The sequence below is a fragment of the Bufo bufo genome, chromosome 1 (genome assembly GCF_905171765.1).
Source record: "Bufo bufo chromosome 1, aBufBuf1.1, whole genome shotgun sequence".
Classification (NCBI taxonomy): Eukaryota; Metazoa; Chordata; class Amphibia; order Anura; family Bufonidae; genus Bufo; species Bufo bufo.
The window spans coordinates 279,488,439-279,515,152 of record NC_053389.1 but is presented as its reverse complement, the minus strand read 5'-3'; the positions used below and the strand labels follow the sequence as shown (position 1 = coordinate 279,515,152).

The following is a 26,714-nucleotide window of genomic DNA, read 5'->3' as shown; positions in this document are numbered from 1 at the left end:
CCGATGCCTACCTCTATTTCTCACAAATAAATAATGGTCTCAAACTGGTCATGGGTACACAAAGTACCGAATATATAATATCAGAAGGGTCTGTGCTATATTATGCACCACCCAGCCAAACTATCCACTATTTTTTATTTAGTCTGATCATGTTGATTGTACATACGTCTCTACTGATCAGAATAAGCTATAACCCGAAAGAAAAAAAATGGTCCTGTCAATGTGTTGCTGTCTATACAAACTAGAGGGTCTGTTTTATTACACCGGGAGACTGGGGTTTAGGTATTAACAACTCCACAGGGTTGCCTGGCATATTAAACTTGCCTGGCATACTAAATTTGCCCAAAAAGGCATCAGAGGAATTATACCTTAATAAAACAACCATATATACCCCAGCCCTTTGGATATGCTCAGTGGTGTCTAAATAGAATAACCACTGGGGAATGATCAGGTGTCATAGGATTAAACCACATACGTACCGCACGAAAGCATTTGGAGCGCCTTGGCACCGCTATTCCGGAAGTGACGTCTGCGCTTCAGCAGACAGGAAGCGAGGCCTGCGTTCCACGACACCGGAAGTAGTGGAGCATGCGTTCCATGAGAGCATGCGTTCCACTCACCGGATATGCGGCTCCAGACGATAAAGGCACCTACTCCGGAAGTGACGTCTGCGCCTCAGCAGACAGCAAGCGAGGCCTGCGTTCCACCCTACCGGAAGTAGTGGAGCGTGCGTTCCATGGGAGCGTGCGTTCCACTTACCGGATATGCGGCTCCTAAGGAAAAAGGCGCCTTCTAAACAGCCCCTTATAAACAGCGTTCACACATGGATGCCTCACTGACCCATCGGATACGGCAGGCGGCAGTCTAAACAACAGGGGGACATCCACATGTAAGTCACCACTACTTGGAAATCCACATGAATATATCTTTTTTGTAGCCATAATATTGACAGTAGGCTTTTGTATATTATCTTGTTCCTAGGTGATTATTCCTCTTTTGGGGAATCCACAGTTCCTCCATAACAGACTGCAGTATCATGGCATCGATCAGGACACAGTAATTATATCTAACTTCATTGTATTTCATCCTGATGTTAATCATTATAAATTGTTATCCTTTAAACCGACCCCCTGACGAACCAGAAGTGGGGAAACGCGTCGGGGTAAAAATATATATATAAAATTAACAGACATCATCTGTAATAAATTCCAACTGTACAGGGTTGTACAGGGCTAGACAGGATAGGCACGGGTACAGGGTGATCCCACCATTAGGGTTCATCCCTGGGCAGAGGATTATTTCAGGGCGGGTATAGGGAAAGAACCATCCCGAATGCCCACATCAATGTGCCCTATTTCTCTACCCGACCCCAAAGCCTATTAAGGTCATTAATGCCACGGAAATTCTTACATATCTATCTACTTATCTCTTTTTCTGTCTCACCAATTCACGGTGGTAGCTGGGCAACATCTTGTCCTATTATTTGTTTTGGATATCCAGTTATCATAGGGTGTCTATACTTATGCTTTTTTAAATAAAACTAATAAAAGCGATTCTTTTAAAAAGGGTCCACTCCAGGTTAAAAACTCACGTACATGGACACTTAATATATGTAATTCTTTAAGATTTTTCATAACTAAAAGTGTTCCAAAGTTATTACCACATAAAGTGACACATGTCAGATTTGCAAAAAATGGCCTAGGCAGGAAGGTGAAAATTGGCCCGGGGTTAAAAGGGTTAAAATTATGCTCTCATATTAAAATGGTACAGCCCATTTTAGTAATGTAAAATGTATCTATAGGAGAGTTGGATAGGACTAAACATGGCGTCAGTCACGTGATCCTCACATATGTCATGTGATTTGGCTTTCAGTTAACTTCCCAGGTATCTAACATGTGAGTAGTAGTGTATTGAGGAGCAGAACATATGCAGTATTGCAGCATATGATGGTGTCTGTGTGGAAGCAGAACTCTGTGTGTGCTGTTTGTTCTTTTTTTATTTATTTTTTACGCTAAATTTTGACAACAACATCACCTCGAGACAGGCAGCCATTTTATGAATCACTTAGTAGCAGGCACACAGTGATGTACTTACTGTAATAATCACAATAAAATCATTATTCCACCACTACTCCTACTTACTTATCACAAGGAAGTATCCTGTGCACTGGCCCACCACGTGTATGTTATGTAACATTGTTGCTTAATGAATGTCAGGGTGTCACATGACTGATGCAACTTTTAAGTTAGGCCATGGATGCATTACATAGATTGACACATGGACTACACCATTCTTTTGCATATAGGGGGTCAACTGGCTGAAATGAGAAAATATTAGAAAATTGTATGATTTCCTATTACAGTAAAAAAAAAAAAAAAATTTGAAACTGGAATGCCCCATTAGAGATTATACCTTCACAGAGAGCTGCCTCTTCTATGTTTTTGACATTGGCTGGTGCTTTGAACCAAGTCTTAGGGCTCATATAACTGGTATTTTATTCCAAAAGCTGAAGGCCATGTTTATAAGTAGTAGTGTCCTACTCATTTTGGCTTCTTTTGTATTCGCTGCCAATAGCAATGAGAAATAATAGCTGTTCTATTCATCCTTCTGGCACTGCCATGGTGCTCTCAGCATTGTTCTGGTTCCTCTTGTGCTCTTCTGTTGGAACTGAGGACCAGAGCTATGTGGAGGACACCAGGAGGACTGGGGCAGTGACAAAAGAATGCTTTAGGGTAGGGAAATGATTCTCTATTTTCCTACCTGTAAACTACTTCTACTGGAACCAGATCCTGAAAGTTCACCAAAAACCTCCTTTGGTTGTTGCTGCCCAAATAAAATAGGTTTTACTTTACAGTGTTGAAAGCCATTCCTGTGAATTCTGCTCCTGAACGTATACACCCCTTGGCCCAGGGTTTGTATAACTTATCAGTCTTGCAGTTTAGGACTCTTGGCAAAAACTGCACATCAAGGACTTCTATTTACTGATGATTTTAAATTTCTAGAAAAAGACTCTTTAAACAAATGTGTTGTCATCTTACCCTTTACCAAAGTGTGATTGCTTCTCCCTTATCATTTATTATTGAATACTAATTTATTTCTAGAAAGTGCGCAATCTTCGTGGTTTTGTGGAAGTGCCTCGTATTAAATGTGTAGAAATAGTGACAACCGATGTCACAATTGCCTGCAGAAACAAATACGCCTTCCAGGTAAGAGATATGCAACCATTTTAATATTGTGGGACTATTTGCGTTGTACATTTAGGTTCACATGGTGCAGATTTGTAGTTTATGAAATCTGCAAGTAAATCAGCAACGCATTTGGCAATTGTGGATTTAAAAAACACAAACATTTCTATTCTCTGACTTGCTAGAAAGGTACATTATGTAAACTGTGGTGAAGACAATTTTCTTACCAGTGACTGTATTTGTTTGTTATCCCCTCCCTTCTGATCCTCCGCTGTGTCATGTGACCAGCACTTTGACTCTCCAAATAACACAGTGTCTTCTGTGTGGACAGGAAGCCAGTTTCTTTCTCTATATATTCCTATGGAAGCCTCAATGTCAGTCCCTTAGGAATGAATAGAGAAGAAACTGACTTCCTGTCCTAAAATTAGAGTCACAGCTGAGGGTCAGAAGGGAGGTTATAACTTACAAATACAGTCACTGGTAAGAAGATTACCTTCAATACAATTTACATAAATGTACCTTTTGAACAGGTCAGAGAATAAACGTTTTTGTGGGAGTGCTTCTTTAAACTCTATAGAAGGTAATGTAAGAAATCTGGAACTAATCTGCAAATAATAATGGGCATGCTACAGATTTGACAGTCCAATCCACGTGAAAAGAAATCTGCAACATGCAGATGTTTATTTAAAAATCCCCTATACTTGTACTTTGCTGTGGATTTGCAGTGTGGAATACGTACAGCAAATCTGCAAAAATGTACAATGGCCTCATGCATGTGACTGTATGTATTTTGCGGTTTGCAAAATATGGATGACGTCCGTGTTACTTCCACAATGCATTTACTTCAAGGGGTCCATGGTCCGCATTTTTGCAGCCAAGAATAGGACATGTTCTTTCTTTTGCGGAATGGACATACAGTTGTAGAAAGCACATGGATGATCAGTGTGCTTTCCACATATTTATGTCCATTCCACAAAAAGAAAGAACATGTCCTATTCTTGGCCGAAAAATGAGGACCACTGACCCACGGATTCAACACAGACGTCATCTGTATTTTGTGGACCCTTAAAGTATGTACGGTCATATACATTAGGCCTTACTGATTCATTTTTGCACAAGCAGTTGTGATCCTAATGGTAAACAGCAATCTTATATAGGCCATCCTCAATATCAGCTAGGGTACCCCATAGCAGTTCCCACATGTTACCATTAATAGTGGTAGTAGTAACAACCAGAGTGAATAGTGTTACCTCCTCTTTGCTCTCCACCAGTGACTAGGCTGGATCCTCATGATTGTGTAAAAACAACCGTAGTCACCCAGTTTTCTGGAGGAACACTGATGGCACACATCAATAACACATTACAAGCAATATTTCCAGATTTTTTCCTTGACAGATAGATGGTGGGCATCAGAGCATTAAAGAGAATAGTACAGGTCAGTAACATCCTTTTATACTGCCTTGGTCTGGTAGAGGGTAACAGTGCATTCAACATGAAAAATGATGCCCTAATGTAGATATTATTCAAGGGATATTACAGTTACAACAAATAAACTATCAGAATAACTATTGCCACTGGATTTTTGGCAGTAGCATATGGTTATTAGTAGAGATGAGAGAAGTTCTCTAAAATTCAATTCAGCTGCTTCGACGAACTTTTAAAAAATTTGCTTCATGACGAACCCTCCGTCACCGAACCCCTCAGATGCCCTGTTCATCGCTGATCGCGGCATCTGAAATACATATTAAAGTATTTTAGTGTTTGCTTATTAAAAATAAATAAATTGTACTTACCTCATATATTTGAGCGCGAAGATGCCGTCACGGCCATCTTGCTTGAAGATCCAGCGCAAAATCTTGCACGGCACCTGATGATGTCATCATGTCGGCCAGTGTGGTGACGTCATACGTCACCGAGCACAAGATTTTGCGCGGGATCTTCATGCAAGATGGCCGTGACGGCATCTTGGCGCTTAAATGCATGAGTTAAGTATGATTATTTTTTATTTTTACCGCCATTTCAGGGAATCAATTTGTTACCACGAAGCACGAGGAAATTCAGCTTTGCGGCAAATCAAATTTTTCCTGAAATTTGGATCGAAATGAGCTTTGATTCGCTCAACACTAGTTATTATTTTAATATTTCATTCATCTAAACTTTCCCTCTCCTCAGGTCGTCCATGATAATTATTTTTTATACATCTTCGCCCCCGACAAAGAGAGTCGGCAACAATGGGTACTGGCTCTAAAAGAAGGTATGAGCAAACCATGAAATTTCTGTGTGGGACAAATTAAAGGGGTTTCACACCTAATAAAGTGATGGTATCACTAGGATAAAATCTCTTTAGGATAGAATTTCTTTACGATCTGTGGGGGACTGACCTTTTATAAAAGGGCCCCCACCTACCATGTGCCATTGCTCTGCTATGTGGCAGAAGGGGGCATCGGGCCTGGATGTGAATGCTGTCTCTGCACTCCCTATAGCTACGTCCCTGCAAAACTGTTATAAAGTCAAAAAACATTAGCAGCAGTAAGAAAAGTAAGATACATTGGCACAAGCTATTTCTCTGGGAGATAAGTGCCCCCCAAGGGTTTGGCACCAGCTTGTGCCCTGTGTTTTATTGAAATGACTTGCACATTTAGTTAAGCTATAGATGGGGAGTCAAAAGTAATAGTTTTAATAATGCTGAGATCTTCGATCAGCTCATGTCATCCTACAGGATGTAGAGCACAAACCATAGCAAGAATCGTGGTAAAGGTGACAAAACCATTACCGTATATTTTTACATAAATCTGCAAAGCTAACTACTACAACCAAAACTAAAAGATTCTTGAGAAAATGTATAAAAACTGGGGAAAATAGGAAAACCATAGCAAACAGGTCCAGAAGAGTAACTTGTACTTTCAGGGCCCTATTTCAAAATCATGAACAGGGCCCCTCACTCATCATGCTTAATGTACAGTAATGGTCTCCTCATATGGCGAAGAAGAAGGGGACAGACAGCTAGCCCACCCTCTGCACCCCCTATTTTATATTCCTGATCAGGTCCACTGCCACCATTATCCAAAATTTCTCTGGAACCTGGCAGCTGCTTCACTTTTATTTTGCAAACATTTTAAATCAGCCTCATGGTATTGGTTCCAGCACAGAATAGCCTGCCAGAGCTCTCTGGATCCGGCATAGCCAGATGTTACCACAATGCCTGCTGGCCCCATGGACGATAGTGCCATCCAGTGGACATCTGGCCGCTACCCAGCATCTATGCTGGGATTTGGCCGGACAGAAACCACTGTACGTGACAATTTTTCTCTGGCTGAATCCCAGCATATTTGCTATATAGCAACTGGATCTCCAACGGATCCTATTATAGTCAACGGGTCCACCAGGCGCTGTGGCAATATCCGGCTATGCCAGATCCAGAGAGCACTCGATCCGGCACTGCCAGCCGGAGGCCTCATGCACGCAACCCGTGCGTGGCCTGCATTTTGTGGCCGAGTACCGGACATGTTCTATATTTTTGTGGAACGGACATACGGATTCGTATATACTGTATATGAGATGTGTAAAAAGATAGAATATGTCTGCAAAATGCAGACCATGGACCCATTGAAGTCAATAAGGCCACAAAAAAAAAATTTGCACGGCACACAGACTGCATCAGTATTTTGCGGCTCTGCGTTTTGCAGATCACAAAACAGATATGGTTGTATGCATGAGGCTTTAATGGTTGATACATTAAATTATAGACAAATTTCAACAGCAGTTTTTTCCTGTGTCAATGCAATGACTAATTCAGCTCTGCTACATCTGAATATCTGTTATAATACTAATGGTTTAGAGAATTTCATGTACCTTTTGCGTAGTAATGCGCAGTACCTGGTACATCTGATGAACAAGAGTGGTGACGTTTCTAGGAAAAAAAGACAATTTTTTCAATAAAATCAGAACACTCTTTGAATGTGGTTCTACTAGTTGGGCCTCATGCACACAAATGTATTTTCTTTCCGTGTCCGTTCCATTTATTTTGTGGACCGTATACGGAACCATTCATTTCAATGGGTCCCCAAAAAAACGGAAGTTACTCCGTGTGTATTCTGTTTCCTTATGTCCGTATTTCTGTCCAGCAAAAAAATAGAACATGTCCTATTATTGTCTGCATTACGGACAAGGATAGTACTGTTCTTGTAGGAGCCAGATGTTCCGTTCCGCAAAATACGGAATGCACATGGACGTCATCCGTATTTTTGCGGACAGCAAAATACATACGGTCGTGTGCATGGGGCCTTAGCCAGAGATAATCAAGTCATTTGCGTGGTTGCCAGTGGCTAACATTTTTTAACTCTACACCCAGTGACAAAGAACAACCATTGTCTGATGCCCAAGTATCACCCCAACTTCTGGGTGGAAGGTCGGTGGAGATGCTGCTGCCAGACAGAGAAGATGGCAGCAGGATGTACTCTATATGACCCAAACATTGGCTGTAAGTAGTACCACTCATTTCCTTACTTAATTGATTATTGCTGGACATAATTGTATATATTTCTGCCACTATCTTGGTTTCTGAGTATTAAACTATGGGAACCCAACTCATTATTTCTGCATTGCACCCATATCATTCATGGATATATTTGACTTACCATAAGAAAGGAGCAGTCACTTGACACTTCGTCAGTGTGCCACAACCATCCGTGGTATGACTGTGTTTATTAGTGCAAATTTTCTGTATAAACAAGAGGACATGGATTTTAGGATAAGCCTCCGTGGAGTGTGGGATTTTAACGGAGTTCTCCAGGCTACAGGTCAGAATTAGTCATCTACAGTATATCAGATCGGAGCGGTGTTGACACCCAGCACCCCTACTATTGTTGACCTATTCTCAGGCTAAGTTATCAGTATCAGATTGTTGGCGATCTGACCTGCTGATCAGCTGTTTCAAACATTGGCGGTGTTGCTGTAACCAGAGCGCTGTGGTGCTGCAGCTCTGCTCCCATTCAAGCAAATGGGAGATGAGCTGCAGTACGCTGATGCTGGAAACTACATAGTATACGGAGCTGTCTGCTTCCACTCAATATACTTTATATATTCTAGCACCACAGCTGCCAGAAACAAGTGCCAGAAATGTCAGACCCCCGCTGATCTGATATTGATGACTTATCCTGAGGACAGGTCATCAATATCGGTAGCCCGGACAACCCCTTTAAGGAAATAAATTGTACAAATTGACTGCGGCATAATGGCTATGGCTAGTTTCTACATACAGAGAGAGAATAATATTAAACAATAATATAAAAGCCTAATAAATTATAGGTAGCTAGTGATTGCAATTAGTGGTGCAGTTATCAAGGGGCAGTTACTTTCCTACATGGGAGATATGGGTACAGATCTGCCATTAGCTGTTGCGTTTGAGCAAACACAATGCAACAGCACTCTGCAAACAGAATATATGTAATGATACTATATCCAGTATATAAAATGTATATGCGGCTCCTAGAAAATATATTTTGATCAAGATCATTTGTGCCTATCTACCACAGCAAGGTGATCTCTTACTGGATGGGAACTTACTCTATGATACTTTTCTCTGTGTCATCCGACCTCCTAATTCAGGATAAGCAGGTTCGAAAGTATACTGTGTCTGCTCCATTTGTTACCCCTCTCTGTGCCAGTAGGCTTCTGGATTCAGGGAGGGCAGACTACAGCTATATACTGCAAAATTAAAAGCATCCTGTGGAAAGGACAGGTTAGTAAGGAGCGTACCACCAAAATGGAGACTGCAACATCTAAAAATCTTTACTACAAAGACAAAAGGTAAACGTTAGTGAGCACCTCCTGCAAAATGCCGTAAATACACAGGTGCCCGTCACCATAGATGAAACTACAAAAGTAAAAGCATACACAACAGTACTCTACAAACAAAGTGATGGCGAACCTTTTAGAGACCGAGTGCCCAAACTGCAACCCAAAACCCACTTATTTATCGCAAAGTGCCAACACAGCAATTTACCCTGAATACCAGTATAGTATATCTTCCATGTACTCCATCATTTAGTTGTACTAGCCTGCCTACATTCAGTGCGCTGGCTGTGCTGTTCATAGTGCGCCCTGCGCTGATGAATGGTAGGAAAAGTGTAGTGTACGGGAACTGTAATACCCGTCACTACCAAAGTGTCATTTGGTGTGCTGTCGTCCCTCCTTAATTATGGGGAAGTTGGTATATGTCAGTTTTATAAAATGTCATGTAATGTAATGCATGTATTTCCCTGTCACTGAAACTTGCATGTGCAGGCCTGCTAGGGGTGTCATTCCTACTTCTAGTCCATAGAGGGAGCTAGGGAGCCCTAGTTTATATAAGGCCAGTCAGGGAAGTGCAAGGGAGACGGAGTCTAGTATCTGTAAGCTACAGTTGGAGATTAGACAATGTCTGAGACAAGTCCAGGCCTGAAGCCTGCTGTTCAGGAGAAGATTCCCTCCTGAATTCCCATATGCAGAAGCAGGAATATCTTAGACTAAGAGCCTGAGGAACCATTCAGAAGCTGAGAGAGACAGAGGTAAAGATCAGAAGAGTCAGAGGTACTAAGAAAGACAGAGGAGGTACTTATTTAAGCCATAATCAAGGATGTAAAGCCAGACTTAGGTTAATGGGCCTTGGTGAAGAATTGCTACATTCCAGGATCAGACAGAGTTAGAGTGCAAGCTCCTTTGCTGCAAGTCCTGTGTTCAACACTCTGTAATTACCCTGCTGTACTGAATTGCCTGCATCGACCGAATTGCAAAATCGACTGTATGCTGAGGAACTGCATTTCCTCTATTATCTCTGCTTGGAAAACCTACTAAAGTTTGAGTTCTGTTTAAATCCTACGTTTCCTCAAATTATTCCTGCATCCGCAAACGGCGTGCCACCGTTTACTTGGCACTGGCGTCACGAACTATTCCTTACCTATACCTGCCCTTGCAGAGAGTCAGCTGTACCAGGTTAGTGTATATTGCACTACATCACCCAGAAACACCTACTACACACAACTTGAGTACGCTGCACCTCTCTTTTGGCGTCACGAACAGGATACGCACGCTTTCTAGTGCAAGAAGCGTGAACTTTGTGCCTTATACAGTTGCCCTGTGACCAAAGTGACCATTTACCTGTTTTATTCAAGTGGACTTTGTGGACTGAAAATTCTACCCAAAGTGTACCAAAAACCTCTAAAAAGCGCTGTGCAGTGTTGCGCTGCACAGAGGAAGAAAATCGCCGCATTGGAGTGTGGTTTTGTGGACTTTAAACATTCCTGCTTGCCGTCAGTGAATAGACAGCGTTTGTACCTAAAGATGGCCGCTGAGCTTGCTGAATTTACTGCTGCGTCACCTTCATCCCGAAAAGGCGGGAAAAATTGGCGCCTTTCTGAGGAAAAAGCGGGAAGAAGGTCAAGGGCAGGCGCCACGGCTTATCTGGACATTTGCATGTCTGCCAGCATGGACACCGCCTTCCATATACTGGAATACCTGGGGGGCGGCTCCCCAATGCAATGGGAGGAGCTGGCTACTCTAATTGACGCGACCCTATCGCTCTCCTCAGAAGGATCGAGCATGTTGGATTGTGAACAGAGCGTTGCTGCAATGTCCGCACCTGAAATTACACAGATGTCTAATGTTGGTGTAGAGCCAGAGGAGGCTCCACCGGCCTACGCTCCGGGACCGGAGCAACCCGCCTGCCGTCCAAGGGAGAAAGAACCCGAGTCCTACTATGGCTCGTGGAGGGACTTTTTCCAACCATCTTTTAAATGGTCCTCCCTGATGGCGGAGATCCGAGAGGCCGCTATCAAGCGGAACACAAGGACTAAAATCGTCTATGAGGAACTCACCAAGACTATACATGAGAAGCATACGCACACCCAACCCCGCCTGGAAAGGAGAAAGGGAGTGGTGCTATCGTTTGACAAACCCCGTGGCTACGGGTTTATTCAGGACTATCTAACTGGCAGAGACCTCTATGTTAACCGAAGGTCTGTCAAAAGAGACTACCTCCCTTCGTACCAGCACAGCCTCCGCGAGGGAGAGGAAGTGGAGTACACCCCTGCCGAGGGCCTGCGAGGCCCTTATGCGACTGCTGTGACCCGTCCCAAGCGAGCACCTGAGGATTGGGAGGCAGAAGAAAGAGAAGACTACTCTGGCTGCGAGCGAGAACCGGAACGCTCTCCAGAGCCGGCCCATCACGCCTTTCAGGAGCGGAGCTCCTTCATTGGGCCAAACGTCTTCTGGCAGCCAACCGTGTTGGAAAAATGGGTGAGCCCCTACCCTTCCCCCGAGCTGCCTCGTCGGGAGAAGACGATATCTGAGCTGGAGCAGTTAAAAGGACTTAGTGCTACCTTCCAGAACATCCGGATGGGACGGAGACCAGACGCATCGCCAGAACCTGCAGAGGCCGAGTCCGCGTCATCGGTGACTGTACCTGCGCCGGCGGAGCCAGCAGAGGACAGCGACTCCGACACAGACAGCATCGGTGAGCAGATCGTCCGGCTGGAGGAGAAGTTGCGGGAGTTGCGCAGGACATACACCGCCAGGATCCAGACACCACCGAGGAAGGACGAGGTAAGGGTGCCTGTCACCACCCGCCGACCGCCTTCTGTTGCCACCGCTCCGTCAGTGCCCCAGACCGGACCCGCGATTGCCGTAAATTGCTGCACCCAGAGCACCGGACCGCTTGCTGCGGCGGTGCCAAGCACGTCACACCCTGCAGTGATCATGCCAGGGCCGGCACGGTCCATCAGAGGGTTCACCCCTAGGCCTATGGGGCCAATACCTATTAGGGGCCCCTTTACCTTACAGCTGCCCCCTGATACAGTCATGTGGGCCCATCCTCCTGTAGAGGACTACTACAGACGGTACTTGCCAGCGGAGTCAAGTGATTACAATATGCCACTGTGATCAGCCTGCTAGGCCTTTGATTTATTTCTTCTGAAGTTTCATGTTAACCCTTCCAGGACAGGAGTCCTACTTTTCCTGGTCCTTTGTTGCGGCTGCCAGTTTGTCCACGGCTCAGTGGTAGGTGTTGACCACTGAAATTACAAAGTCAGCAAGGCCAGGCTTGTTTCCAGGACCTCCTGCCTGCTTTTGCTACCCCACGCCAAGTTGTGCCTGTTCCTTTGTTGCACCTTTTACCCTTCACCCCCTTTTCAGGTTGATCAGGGGTATGACAGCACTTGTCTTTGCTGTCCGTTTGTTGTGCAACTTCATACTAAGGAACCGTGCCCGGAGACAGACTCAAAAGTACCTGAGCCTCTGAGATTCTTACTCTTTTAAAAGTATTGTGCCCAGGGATGGACTCCACCGCATGAGAGCCTCTGTGATTTAATAAGAAATAACCTGGGTACGGACTCATGTTTGTTATTTGAGCCTCCAAGAACTTTTATACCGTTTTCTACTGTTTTATCATGGACTTATTCATTGTCATGGACTATCCTGGTTATAATGTTACGCTGTGCCAGGTCAGCGCCCCCGTTCCATTCATTATCCTGAGAGAAGAGAACGACGCCCCTTGTCACTACCCTTCACCTTTGCCAATTGGACCTGATGTAAATGTAAATGCAGATGAATTACATGTATGTATGCCTGCATGTCTCTATTTTCTATTTCAGGTAGAGATTCCAGTTGGGCGACCCATGATGGAGTACGAGGTCGTACTCAGCTTAAAGCAGTGGGGTATGTAGTGTACGGGAACTGTAATACCCGTCACTACCAAAGTGTCATTTGGTGTGCTGTCGTCCCTCCTTAATTATGGGGAAGTTGGTATATGTCAGTTTTATAAAATGTCATGTAATGTAATGCATGTATTTCCCTGTCACTGAAACTTGCACGTGCAGGCCTGCTAGGGGTGTCATTCCTACTTCTAGTCCATAGAGGGAGCTAGGGAGCCCTAGTTTATATAAGGCCAGTCAGGGAAGTGCAAGGGAGACGGAGTCTAGTATCTGTAAGCTACAGTTGGAGATTAGACAATGTCTGAGACAAGTCCAGGCCTGAAGCCTGCTGTTCAGGAGAAGATTCCCTCCTGAATTCCCATATGCAGAAGCAGGAATATCTTAGACTAAGAGCCTGAGGAACCATTCAGAAGCTGAGAGAGACAGAGGTAAAGATCAGAAGAGTCAGAGGTACTAAGAAAGACAGAGGAGGTACTGATTAAAGCTATAGCCAAGGATATAAAGCCAGACTTAAGTTAATGGGCCTTGGTGAAGAATTGCTACATTCCAGGATCAGACAGAGTTAGAGTGCAAGCTCCTTTGCTGCAAGTCCTGTGTTCAACACTCTGTAATTACCCTGCTGTACTGAATTGCCTGCATCGACCGAATTGCAAAATCGACTGTATGCTGAGGAACTGCATTTACTCTATTGTCTCTGCTTGGAAAACCTACTAAAGTTTGAGTTCTGTTTAAATCCTACGTTTCCTCAAATTATTCCTGCATCCGCAAACGGCGTGCCACCGTTTACTTGGCACTGGCGTCACGAACTATTCCTTACCTATACCTGCCCTTGCAGAGAGTCAGCTGTACCAGGTTAGTGTATATTGCACTACATCACCCAGAAACACCTACTACACACAACTTGAGTACGCTGCAAAAGTCTAAGGCCTCTTGCACACGACCGTATGCCCTCCAAGACATACGGTCCATTAGCGGGCCATATGTCCTGGAGCGGCATTGATCGTGCGCACGAGAGTACACAGCATCATAGATTACAATGATACTGTGCACGTCGGGCCGCCCACAGGGCTATTGTCCCTAAGATCATATGAGTGCGGGACAATAGCCCCGCGGGCGGTCCGACGTGCACAGCATCATAGTAACCTATGATGCTGCGTACTCCCGTGCGCACGATCAATGCCACTCCGGGACATATGGCCCGCTAACGAACCGTATGTCTTGGAGGGCATACGGTCGTGTGCAAGAGGCCTAAGGCATATTGGTACACCAAAGACTTTTTCCAGGGTGCGGGTGCCCACAGAAAGGGCTCTGAGTGCCGCCTCTGGCACCCGTGCCATAGGTTCGCCACCACTCAAATATACAGTATGAACTGTTACTATAGTCACTATTTAGCATGAGTTTGTTTAGTTGGTTATTTTTACTCTTAGTTAATTAAGCTGAATGTTAACCTAGCATGCATGACCGGGCGACAAAATTACAGTTCCATATCCCCTTTAATTGAGGTCATTTGTAGAAACACTCGTTCCCCAAAATCTGTCAACGTAAAAGGTGCCGGCGATCACCCAGTAAACAAGCGGACGCTCGTTCTTTCGGGGATCGTGTCATTCTGCTGCCACCACAAATCCAAAAACCCAAACAACGATCTGCTGTGCTGGGACAATGATTTCCTATGGGGACAAGTGATCACTTGTCCTCGTACAGTGAAGGTGATTGCTGAATGTGAATGCAGCCCAACTCTCCGCTGATGATCAGGCAATTATCGGGAGCGTCTGCTTCGTTCCCAATAATCTGCCAGATCATCGGTCCGTGTAAAAAGACCCTTAGTATAAGATTACGGTATATCATAATCTTTTTAATTTGTAGCTGGTGATTTACTCTTATCAGAACATCAAGCTGCTAAATAAAGAAGTTTGTGCCACATTTTGCTAGCTTGGCTCCTCTATTTGCATGAAGCCATGATACAAGATTCATTTATAGATTACAGATAAGATCTTTAGACTGGATTTCCTGACGAGGCAGAAGTAGCTAAGAAAAGCAATTTCTGTGCAACTGTATTTAAAGGGCTTATCCCATGAGTATTGTAAAAAATATCACACATCATATAGTACATGACAATCTCTTTCTAACAAAGCTAGAACCAGCCCTGTACCTCACATGGATCCAGAGATCTCCACATTCATTGATGCAATTGCTGTGCTAGATTTATTTCAATCTGGCAGCTCAGGGGCGTGAACTTTCTAAGAGGGTGTTTCCTTTCTGCTGCAGCTGGTGGTGGTTGAATTATGGAACTGCGGTAGCTGCTGGAGATTCACCACAGTAGATACTGCAATATGAATGTGATACATGAGGCAAGAGTCATTACTGTGGCATGGGTGTGGTATGTGTCACTTGATCATCTGAATCCACATACTGATCACATCATGTACCACTAGATGCTGTGGATTCACCACTGTAGATACTGCAATATGATACGCCGAAGGACCATCAGGCAACTGTCATTATGTTCATTATTCGGTGGGGTACTTACTTCAATGTGGGAATGTGGCCACATAAAAAGTCTCAAGGAAAACTGGCAGCAAGTAAGTATTCAAACCTCCTGCAGCGCCACCCCAAGGGGACATTTTGTATTACATGATACCCTTATAAAGACGACCTGTCACTTCTCCAAACATGTCTTAGTAACTACTTGCAATAACAATTCTGGAGCACCTGTTCGTAGATCTATGTCATGCCATTCCTTTATTATTCCCTCTAGAAGTTATAAATGAATTGCCACCAGTCTGCAATAAAGGTCAATCTGGGTGTTACCAGTTAGGGGGGTGTACCTGATTATATAGTGTCAGACTGGGAGTGTGGGAGTTGGGGGACACACTCCCCAACTGATAACACCCAGATGGACCTTTATTGCAAACAGCTGGCCATTCTCATAACTTTTAGTAGGAGTAATGGAGGAATGGCATAGAATTATATGAAAATACGCTTCAGAATGGTTATTACGTGGGAAATGCAAGCAGTTACTAAGAAATGTTAGGAGAGGTGACAGGTCCTCTCTCTTTTAGACTTTTGTGTGGCCATATTGAAGTCTGCCACTGAATAATAAACAGAATGACAGTTGCCTGATGGTCATATTGAAGTATCTACAGTGGTGAATCCCCAGCATCTAATGGTACATGCTGTGATCGGCGTGTTGTTCCAGATGATACGATGACACACACCACAGTAAGGGCTCGTTCACATGAACGTGTGCTGCCTGTTGCCGTATTGCGGACTGCATTTGCGGATACACGGGCACCGTTCCGTGTGCATTCCGCATCACGGATGCGGACCCATTCACTTCAATGGGTCCGCAAATCCGGAGATGCGAAACGGAAGCACAGAACGGAACACTACGGAGTACTTTCTGGGGTTCCGCTCCGTGCCCCCGCACCGCAAAAAGATAGAACATGCTCTTTTTGCGGAACAGAGGGATCGCTGACCCATTCAAGTGAATGGGTCCACAATCCCCATGCGGCTGGGCCACAGTCAGTGCCGTGCATTGCGGACCGCAATTCGAAGGTAATCTTGGTAACCAAGTAGCATGGGTCAATAAAGTTACGGTACTCCCTCCGAAGTTATTAAGGAAATACTGCGAATGGTTCTATGCAGAGCATGTAGAGTGTTTAATATCCCATTATTAATGTAAAAATGAAAATCAGACATCATATAGTACATGACAATCTCTTTCTAGCAACGCTAGAACCAGCCCTGTAACTCAAATAAATCCAGAGATCTCTAATTTCACTGGTCTAATTGCTCTGCTACATTTTCTTCCCCCTGGCAGCTCAGGGGCGAGTCCTTTCTCTGGGGGGAGTACCCTTTCTGCTACATTTTCTTCCCCCTGGCAGCTCAGGGGCGAGTCCTTTCTCTGGGGGGAGTACCCTTTCTGCTGCAGCTCTCTCTCTCTCTCTCTGTCACATCTCAGGAGACATATCCTTTCTCACAGTGGCGTAGGGATCGCCATAGCAACCATAGCAGTGGCTATGGGGCCCTACGCCACTGGGGGCCCATCCGGGCCGCCTTCTGTTGATTTTGTATTTATTTTTTATTTACACACACACAGGCAGCCAGGCCCGAGCCGCGGACCGCCCACTACACTAGACTAGTGTAGTGGGCGGGGCGCGGCCTGGCTGGGGAGGAGTCAGGAGCAGTCAGATCAGCACAGATAGAGGTAGGCAGTGGAGGGGGCCGGACCGGGGGCGTACCTGAGTGGAGGGAGGAGGGACTGGAGCCAGCCAGCCACCAGGTTGGAGAAGTAGCAGAGGGAGGTGGTGGAGGGGGCCGGTCCTCTTCTCTCTGCCCGGTGCTCCTGCCTCCTCCTCAACTGGTCTCCACTCCAGTCTCCAGTCCTGCCAGTCTGTGCCTGCTGCCTGCTGTGACTAGTGTGCTCTAAATAAAAGTGAAAGAAAGTGAGAACTTATGATTTATGAGATACTTGATCTGAATTCTGAAGTTAAAAAGAGCTGCCTGTACCAGAAGATATATAAATTATACCAGTTGTACATATACAATTATATACAGAAGATACCCAGGTTATACCAGCATGGTCCATATCACTATGTACAGCTGGTATAAGTTATACATCTTCTTGTATATAGTGATATGGAGCATGCTGGTATAACCTGGGTATCTTCTGTATATAATTGTATATGTACAACTGGTATAAGTTATATATCTTCTGGTACCAGAAGAGGACAGACGTATAACTTATACCAGCTCATATACAGAATCATCTACAGAAGATACCAAGGCCAGATGGTAACTAGTAGTAATACCTGGGCCTAATTCCTAGAGGACTGTCTGTGTGGGTTGGCTGCTGTGCTGGCTCAGGCTGAATTGACTTGCAGAAAGCAGCCTGAACACTGGAGGCAGGCTGGGCTCAGTGTGGGCTGGTGGCTGGCTGAGTTGAGGGACGCTGGCTGAGCTAAATGCCTGAGAGTGCTGCTGCCTGGACCTGCCTGGCTGGCGAGGGTGGTTTCAACAGTCGGTTGAGTGACTGAGTGTGTGTACACTCTACTGTAGTCTGTACAGACTCTGTAGATAGAGACTGGGCAAGTGGGCAGTGTGGCAGTGGCGGCACCCGCGGTTTCTCCACGTCCCGCGCTCCTCTGTTCCCGCCTGTAAAAAAAAGACTTGGCCGGTGCTGAGTGTAGCAGCTGCAGCGCTGATGACGTTGTGACATCACGATACAGCGCACTGTGATCTGGACGTGCTGCCAGGCCCTGCCTCCTGTCGGGGATACTTAAAGTGACCATGTCTGAGCCGGAGGCCGCCTGCTGTCAGCTTAACCACAAAAAAGGAGGACTTCTGGCCATCCATCCTGGCCTTGCACCGGACGGAGGACCACAAGTCTAGAAACCAAACTGTCCGGCCTAAAACCGGACATCTGGCCACCCTATCTTCAGCTCTAATCATAAGCTGCCTTAGATGGAAGAGTTTACTGTCTACTAAGATGGAGGCCGCCACCACCTTGAAATGTACAAAGTCAGTACTTAACTAGAAATCACTTTTTTCAGTCACTGGGAAGCTCAGAGGGTGCTTTAGAGTGACACAGTAGTGCCATTTACCTTAGGTGAGATGTAGTGGCCATGAACAAACCAGAAATGTTCCACTTTGTTCTTACTTATGGACATCTTACTTCTGTACCTAGTATGTGTGACAGGCACAGCACTATAAAGTGCCTTTTGCGCTGTGGCACTAGAAGAATTTTGATATCTCTGACTTTTTGGTCTAACCAGACTGTCTATTACTCTGTAATTCCTCTAGCGCCGTTCTATGGAAACAGTAGGTTTAATGAGCAAACCAAATGCTTGAAATAACTTCTTTATTAACTTCAACTTTTCTTCATATATAACACTGCTGCCTCTACAGCAGATTGTCCATGTACATAACATGTGTTGAAAAGGTATCACAAAATGGTGGTATACATAAGATGGTGGTTCAACTGTTCAATCTTGTCATTCAACATAAAATGGTGGATATATTTCTCTCGAGTATCTGTACTCTCACTTTAAGTTATTTAAGCACTTTATGATCTCTCTGAGAGGTATATCTGAAGTCTAACTAATAGTTCACTTGCTGAATTTGGTGGCAATTTGCAATATGCAGTTAGCAGTAACTATTTGCAGATTGGTTGAGTATGATCTGGTATGGTTGTATGCAATTTGGATTGCAAAATGGAACTTGAATTTGGATTGTGAACTTTGTAGCTTTCAATTGGTGGAACTGTAAGTAAACACACACATAACTGGTTCAGTATACAGTTCTAATCACTATATTAACAGTAGGAACATTATATAACTGTTTTAAATACCTATTTTGGCCTCTCTGCTTCAATAAAACACAGCTCTTAGTGCAGTGTGTGTCTGTTCAGCTTCTCTCTCTGCTGAATAATGATTCCAGCAGCTCCTGCTAGAGAAAATTTCCCACACAGGCTGAGTGCGAGGCTGGCTGTGATTGGTCAAAACTCCTGCTCTGTGTGAGGCTGGCTGTGATTGGTCAAGACTCCTGCCCAGCAACAACAGTTTAACTCTATGCTTTCTGTTGTTTCTGCTGTGTCATTGAGCTTACCTTACATCCATATAATGAATCTTAAAGGCATATTATCTTTCCTGCTTCTGTGAACACAATATATATAACAGTTATATGACATCCAAACATGAAGTCACTGTAAGTAAGGCTACTTTCACACTTGCGTTCGGTGTGGATCCATCTGGTATCTGCACAGATGGATCCGCACCTATAATGCAAACGCTTGCATCCATTCAGAACGGATCCATCTGCATAGCAGCTTTTTCAGATCTGAGTTTTCACATCGTGAAAACTCAGATCCGACAGTATATTCTAACACAGAGGCGTTCCCATGGTGATGGGGATGCTTCAAGTTAGAATATACTGAGAACTGTGTACATAACTGCCCCCTGCTGTCGGGCGCCTGCTGCCTGGCAGCACCCGATCTCTTACAGGGGGCTGTGATCCACACAATTAACCCCTCAGGTGCCGCACATAGCCCCCATGCGGCCACCCTCCCTCCCTCCCCAGTATTAAATTCATTGGGGGCCAGTGCGGCCCCCCTCCCTCCCTTCCCAGTATTAAATTCATTGGTGGCCAGTGCGGCCTCTCCCTCCCCCCCTAATTAAAATCACCCCCCCACACGCCGCACTGGCCACCAATGAATTTAATACTGGGGAGGGAGGGAGGGGGGGCCGCACTGGCCACCAATGAATTTAATACTGGGGAGGGAGGGGGGCCGCACTGGCCACCAATGAATTTAAAACTGGGGAGGGAGGGGGGTCTGGCACCTGCTGCCTGGCAGCACCTGATCTCTTACAGGGGGCTATGATACGCACAATTAACCCCTCAGGTGCGGCACCTGAGGGGTTAATTGTGCGGATCACAGCCCCCTGTAAGAGAACGGGTGCTGCCAGGCAGCAGGGGGCACTCATGTACACAGTTCTCAGTATATTCTAACTTGAAGCGTCCCCATCACTATGGGAACGCCTCTGTGTTAGAATATACTGTCGGATCTGAGTTTTCACGATCTAACTCAAATCCGATGGTATATTCTAATATAGAGGCGTTCCCATGGTGATGGGGACGCTTCAAGTTAAAATATACCATCGGATTGGAGAAAACTCTGATCCGATGGTATATTAATAGGGCCCCTTGACTTTACATTGAAAGTCAAGGGGGGACGGATCCGTTTGCAATTGCACCATATTGTGTCAACGTCAAACGGATCCGTCCCCATTGACTTGCATTGTAAGTCAGGACGGATCCGTTTGGCTCCTCACGGCCAGGCGGACACCAAAACGCTGCAAGCTGCGTTTTGGTTTCTGCCGCCAGAGCGGAATGGAGGCGGAACGGAGCCAAACTGATGCATTCTGAACGGATCCTTATCCATTCAGAATGCATTGGGGATGAACGGATCAGTTCGGGGCTGCTTGTGAGAGCCCTCAAACGGATCTCACAAGCGGAACCCCAAACGCAAGTGTGAAAGTAGCCTTACTCTGCTTTTGTCTTTAACACACAAACATAGGAACTGTATTAAGGTTGTTGGCAGGTCTAGCTGTATAAACATATAAGCTATATTAGCAACCTAGGACAGGTCTTAGCTGGCCAGCTACAGTATGGTAGCATGATCTTTTTCATATGATACATGATAACGTCGTTGAATAAGATTCTAGAGTGATGGCGGCTAATGTGACAAAGACAGAAAAGAAGAGATTAAGTTTTTACACATCACCCTTTCATTTTTACAGCCTAACAGTCCTGACCACAAAGAATTTCCTATTCCCATAGTGAATACTGTGTTTCACAAGCTTCATCAAAAGATAGCATCAGTGAGAAATGATAAATCACCATAAATGTCACAAGTGGTAGATGAAAAGGTTGTCATTTTGAGAAAACATTTAAAGAGTAACTAAACCTTTACATAAACTTTTAATATGTGCTCCCTAATGCCCTAATAAAACTACCAATATCAATTTTCTATTTTTACTACACTTTTCCCTGTCTAAAGTGCACCATTCACTGTGCGCTTAAAACTGTTCTCTGTACAGAGTACAGTTTATCAATGGGGCCGCAGCAGCGCTGTGAGTACGGGTAGGAGCACACATTGCTGCTCCTGCCCGTGCTTCCTGGATGAATACTAACTCCTGGCATAGCACATGGATACCCTGTACCCATGTACTATGCCAGGATTAGCTGAGCGGAGTGGCCTGTACTCACAGCGCTGCTGCGGCGCCATTGATAAAATGTACTCTGTACACCGCTGAGCTGTCAGTGGTGTACAGAGAACAGTTTTAAGCGCACAGTGAATTGTGCGGTTTAGGCAGGAAAAAGTGTACTAAAAATAGAAAATTGATTAATAAAGTATATTAGAGATAGTTTTATTAGGGCATTAGGGAGGGACAACATATTAAAAGTTTATGTAAAGGTTTAGTTACTCTTTAAACCGTCAACAGTCTTATATAGTTTTTCTTGGTGGGTCCAAACTGACCGAAGGAAGGGCAACACAAGTAGGCAGGGCCAACATATATAGGCAGGGACAATAGTATTAGGCAGTGCCAGCAATCCTGCAGTGCAGCGCAAAATACTGCCTCAGGAGAACCAAATCCCACAGTGCAGCACAAAATACTGCCTCAGGAGAACCAAATCCCACAGTGCAGCACAAAATACTGCCTCAGGAGAACCAAATCCCACAGTGCAGCACAAAATACTGCCAGCTGTGCAGCGGGCGGTTGCCAGACGTCTGGGGTATCCCTTGCCCCTTAGGAGGTTTTTACGATATATGTCCCTCTTATAGAACAAGTAGTCGTGACGCCAGTTGCAGTTAAGCAACGAGGACATGGAGTCCCCTTTTTGTATAGTGGTGTTGATACCCAGATGTAGGAATGCCAGAGTGGTGTAGGTGGGCCTACAGTGTCCCTGAAGGTGTTGTATGCACGTGTTACTGTGCTCCTACCTGGATATCCTTGGATCCCAGATGTGGTTGTCCATTGCAGTGCAGGAGGGGTAGTTAACTTGGATGATGAAGGAATAATCGAGTCCAGCCTTTGTGTATAATTCCAATACAGCTTTGCTTAAGTAAACAGTATTCCAAACAGTATACAGACTTGGTCAGCAGCTTTGGCATGAACTCCTGGCAGGCAAACACTCTCAGCTCTGCTACATCTGAACTCCCTCAGCTCTGCTATGTTGGCTGGCTCAAATAGGAACTTTTCCTTTAGCTTTCGGTTGTAGGATGCAACTTAGCTTTCTGTAGTCTGACTCTCACTTTAATCCTAGGGGAAAAAAATTCCTGGCTTCAAGCTTCCTTAGCTTGGCTTTTTAGGTAATGCAAGCCCTGGAGGGGACATGCAACTATGTAGAAACTCACAGGCAGGGCATGTCCAAACAGGACAAGTCCTGCTTTCTTCCCCAGCAGGGGATAAGCTGGACACACAACCTCTCCCCCTGAGGGGTAGGCTGGAACTCATCTACTCTAGCTAAAACTCCTCCCTCTCTAGAGAGGGGAATAGAATGGAAGAAGGCCTCCACTCTATATAATACAGCTCTGCCAGAAATGCCACCACCTTGTAGTAAACCAGGTAATTACATGAACACAAACAGTTTCATAGGAATAAATATGCACATTATTCAGAGATGGAATGAATTACATTTTGATGACACAAGTTAGTACATTGGAGACAGTAGCAAGGTGCAAAGAGTGGTAATGGCACTCTGGATCATTCCACCTGTACCCCAGTATGAAACTGTATCATTGTCCTGAAGAAGGCAATACAGTTGAATTCTGGAGGGCACCTGCGACCACTGGCCAGCTGCATCAGTGCATGATACCCCTAAATTAATTAATGCTGAGAGCCTCAGATGTTTATGTATCTGGCTGGTGGCCATAAGGAGGGCTTGGGTGGCCCATGGGCATTGGCCTACTGGGAAATTTCCTTGTAGTGTCTATGAAATCAGGAAATCAGATCAGCTACCAAGGATACCTAGGTTTAATTCTTAAAACAGCAGCCACCTACTGTACTCAGTAGCTTTAGGGTCAATTCACACTGTATTTGCTTTATATGTGAGAAGTATACATTGTAAGGATCTCCCGATGTATGCCACTGCATAAAAACTAGTGCTGTACCATATACTTTCTTATGGAATTTCTCTGTATGGAATAGAGCAGCAGAGAAACAGGATATTTCCAAAATTCAAACAATAACTGCTCCGTCTAATAGGCCTTTAACTTGCCATTTTTCTGCACAGATCTTATTTGCTTTGTTTGCCATGAGATATATGATATATTTTGTCTTACAGGGAAACCGCTTCCACCCACTCCAGTTGACAACAGGGTAAGTCTACAAATATGTTGGCCCATGTTCTGTAATAACTCATCAAGACATAGATGGATTCTGCTCTTCTGGGGGAAACAAAGTAATGGAATGAGGTTTTTTTTTTTGCTGTCGACATCAATATTAAACATAGAAAAACATACTCCTTTACGTGACCCGATGTAGCCAAGCAATTGTCGGGAAGGAAGAGTTACTCCCTCACAATCGCTTGCTCGTCAGTGGAGGAGAAAGCTGCTATTACATGTAGCGATCTCCTCCACAGTACAGGGAGGAGCGATCACTAATGCCATTGTGGCGAAACCAACCTCGCCACTGGGTTTTGGAGAGGCCTGTTTATCAGCCTCTTGCCTCAGGATTATGGCCCATACTAACTTTTAAACCCCTGAACCTATTCAAGTGAATTTTGGATAGGTTTGTCCCCAAGTTATACTGTTTAAATTGATGTAAGTTATATGTATGGCCAATGTAAACTCACAAAGTTGTAACAATTTATAATAAGTGTAACTTGTCAGCTTGGGAGGAATATGCTGGGTGTGTTTCTATTGTGCCATTGTCCCATTGTGTGTTTAAATGGTGATGTCTGTCCTGTTATATCCACATGTGTATTGGTGATTTCTCTTTGTCTTGAGAGATAATTGGATTACGCCTCGGGTGTCTCCAAGGCAGAGAGGAGGAAACCATGATGCATTGTGGGGATGTATTGTCTCTGTGTATCCTACAGTGCTGCATATCTGTCCTATGTCACAGTCTTCATTCTGGTCCCCTAGGGGCGTGTACACCAGATGGGCTTGGTTGTTTTATACCTCCCTGTGGGCGGACCTGTATTTGCAAACAACTGTAATAAAAACCAGGCTGGGTGTGCCAGCACCTCAGACCACTGCTTGACCCTCAACACGGAGCCTTGTCTCGTTATTGGGGGGATCCGCGGTATGCTGTTAGAGACTGATTGCCAGGAGTGTAAGCTGATTCCTGTTCGTCTGCTAGCAGCTATTCGTGAGGTTCCAGTTTGGAGTGCTATTTTGTATCCAGTTCGGGAGGTTGGTGTCCTGCAGTAGCTGTGCCTGTCTCTCAGAAAGGGGCACATCGCCTAAACGGATTTTAACCCCTTGTCTGCTGAAACGGTCCGTTACAGCCATTACCCATCCCCATACAGAATCATTGTTTGCTGGCAGCAGAGTGCTGTTTAGAGCAAACGATAATTTAGGTGACCGCGCAAGCGATTCTATTACCCATTCATCAGGTAATCAGCGGCACCTTTACACAGGCAGATTATCGCTAACGACCGCTGGTACAAACGCTCATTAGCAATAATCTGCCTGAACATCGGCCAGTTTAAAGGACCTTTTAATATCCACCTCTCTCGTATTGTCATTACAATTAAAATATACCGTATATAGAAATACGGTATATTTTACATTTTACAGAAGATCAAGTAATTTCTTCACAATGCTGTGTCTGACTGTAAGGCAATAAGATGCAGAAGCTTCCCCCCCCCCCCTCCTTCCACAACTGCTTTGTCTGAAGTAGGAGACAAAGAATGCAAAGCATGGACCCTTAGTTAAGCCCCACTTTCTGAAAGATCTCTACAGGATTTTTTGCTGCAGGACCATGCAGACAGCCATACAATTTGATAAAGGGGCACATTTATAGCCTTATCATTTGTTTATGCAGTTATCATTTCTAGGTTTAGTGCTCCTTTAACAGTCACCTGCAGTATCAGGCCATGGCCCATCATCTTCTCATCTTCTCATTTTTTCTATTTCAATCCAGAAGAGCTTTTTAGATCAAGGTTGGGCAGTGGCGCTATATGATTACACAACAGCAAATTCCCAAGAGCTGGCACTCTGTAGAGGGGAAGAATATCTCCCACTGGACATCTCAGAACTTCATTGGTGGAAAGTGCAGGATAAAAATGGGTAGGTGATTAGCAATAAACATCCCTACACTTGCTCCTAGGATTTTCTAAACTGACATTTAGCACCAGATCATTTAGTAGTGAAAGTTTTTCTCCACTGAGTAACCCTTCAATTGGGGTTTAAAAAAAGCAACAAGAATACCATGATCGCCATCTACTTACAACAATGTGCAACATCATGAAATCTATCTAGGTTGAGTTGTCCAGTTTGCGATTTCCAGTGGACACAACTGTTGAGAATTATCTTTGTTGATGACCATATATGGTGTAAGGAGAACTAGATTGTGTGGTTGCCAACCTGAATTTTTATTTTTTTCTGGACAACTTATCCATAAATCACAGACGGCAAATATCTTTTTTGGTCTCATTAGAAAACTGTAATAAATAATAAAGATCGTAAGTGATAAATCTATAGCTTCGAAAACTGATGTCAACACATAAATAATGATCATTACCATAACAAAAATCTGTACAAGCCCCTCCAGCTTAAAAAAAAAAGTCATGGACACGTCATTGTTTTTTTTTTTACAGACACTGGTGTTGGTGCCCCTTGCAGATTTCGGACCTGATTTACAACTATGCATCCAAACCTTAGTACTAGAACTTTATAAGTTAAAGGGCCTCTGTCACTAGATTTATACCTATGACACTGTCTGACCTGTTACATGAGCGCTTGGCAGCTGAAGGCATCTGTTTTGGTCCCATTTTCATATGTGCCTGCATTGCTGAGAAAAATGATGTTTTAATATATGCAAAGGAGCCTCTAGGAGCAACGGGGCGTTGCTGTTACACATTAGTGCTTACCTCTCTCTGTAGCTGTCATACCCTCTGCAGGCCCAGGCAGTGAAAACATCATCACCCTGGCCCTGTCAATCAAAGTGCAGAGGGCACAGCATTTGCAGAGAGAGCAGAGCCTCTAGGTGTAACAGCAACGCCCCCATTGCTCTTAGAGGCATATATGAAAACATCATTTTTCTCAGCAATGCAGGTACATTTGAACATGGGACCAACACAGGTATAAATCTGCTGACAGATGCCCTTTACACAG

The 26,714-nt window shown here is 44.6% G+C and overlaps 1 protein-coding gene across 2 annotated transcripts in view; it reads left to right on the top strand.

Annotated features, from left to right (window-relative positions):
- The window catches only part of ITK (IL2 inducible T cell kinase), a 139,948-nt gene that overhangs the window by 29,631 nt on the left and 83,603 nt on the right, over positions 1–26,714 (top strand). Inside the window, exons 2-6 of one of the 2 annotated variants that reach the window (XM_040439984.1) lie at positions 3,102–3,206; positions 5,358–5,439; positions 7,537–7,665; positions 23,717–23,751; positions 25,522–25,667. In XM_040439984.1, the coding sequence (XP_040295918.1) occupies positions 3,102–3,206; positions 5,358–5,439; positions 7,537–7,665; positions 23,717–23,751; positions 25,522–25,667 (497 nt within the window). The remainder of the gene's footprint in view (positions 1–3,101; positions 3,207–5,357; positions 5,440–7,536; positions 7,666–23,716; positions 23,752–25,521; positions 25,668–26,714) is intronic. The other variant, XM_040439993.1, reaches the window with a different exon arrangement.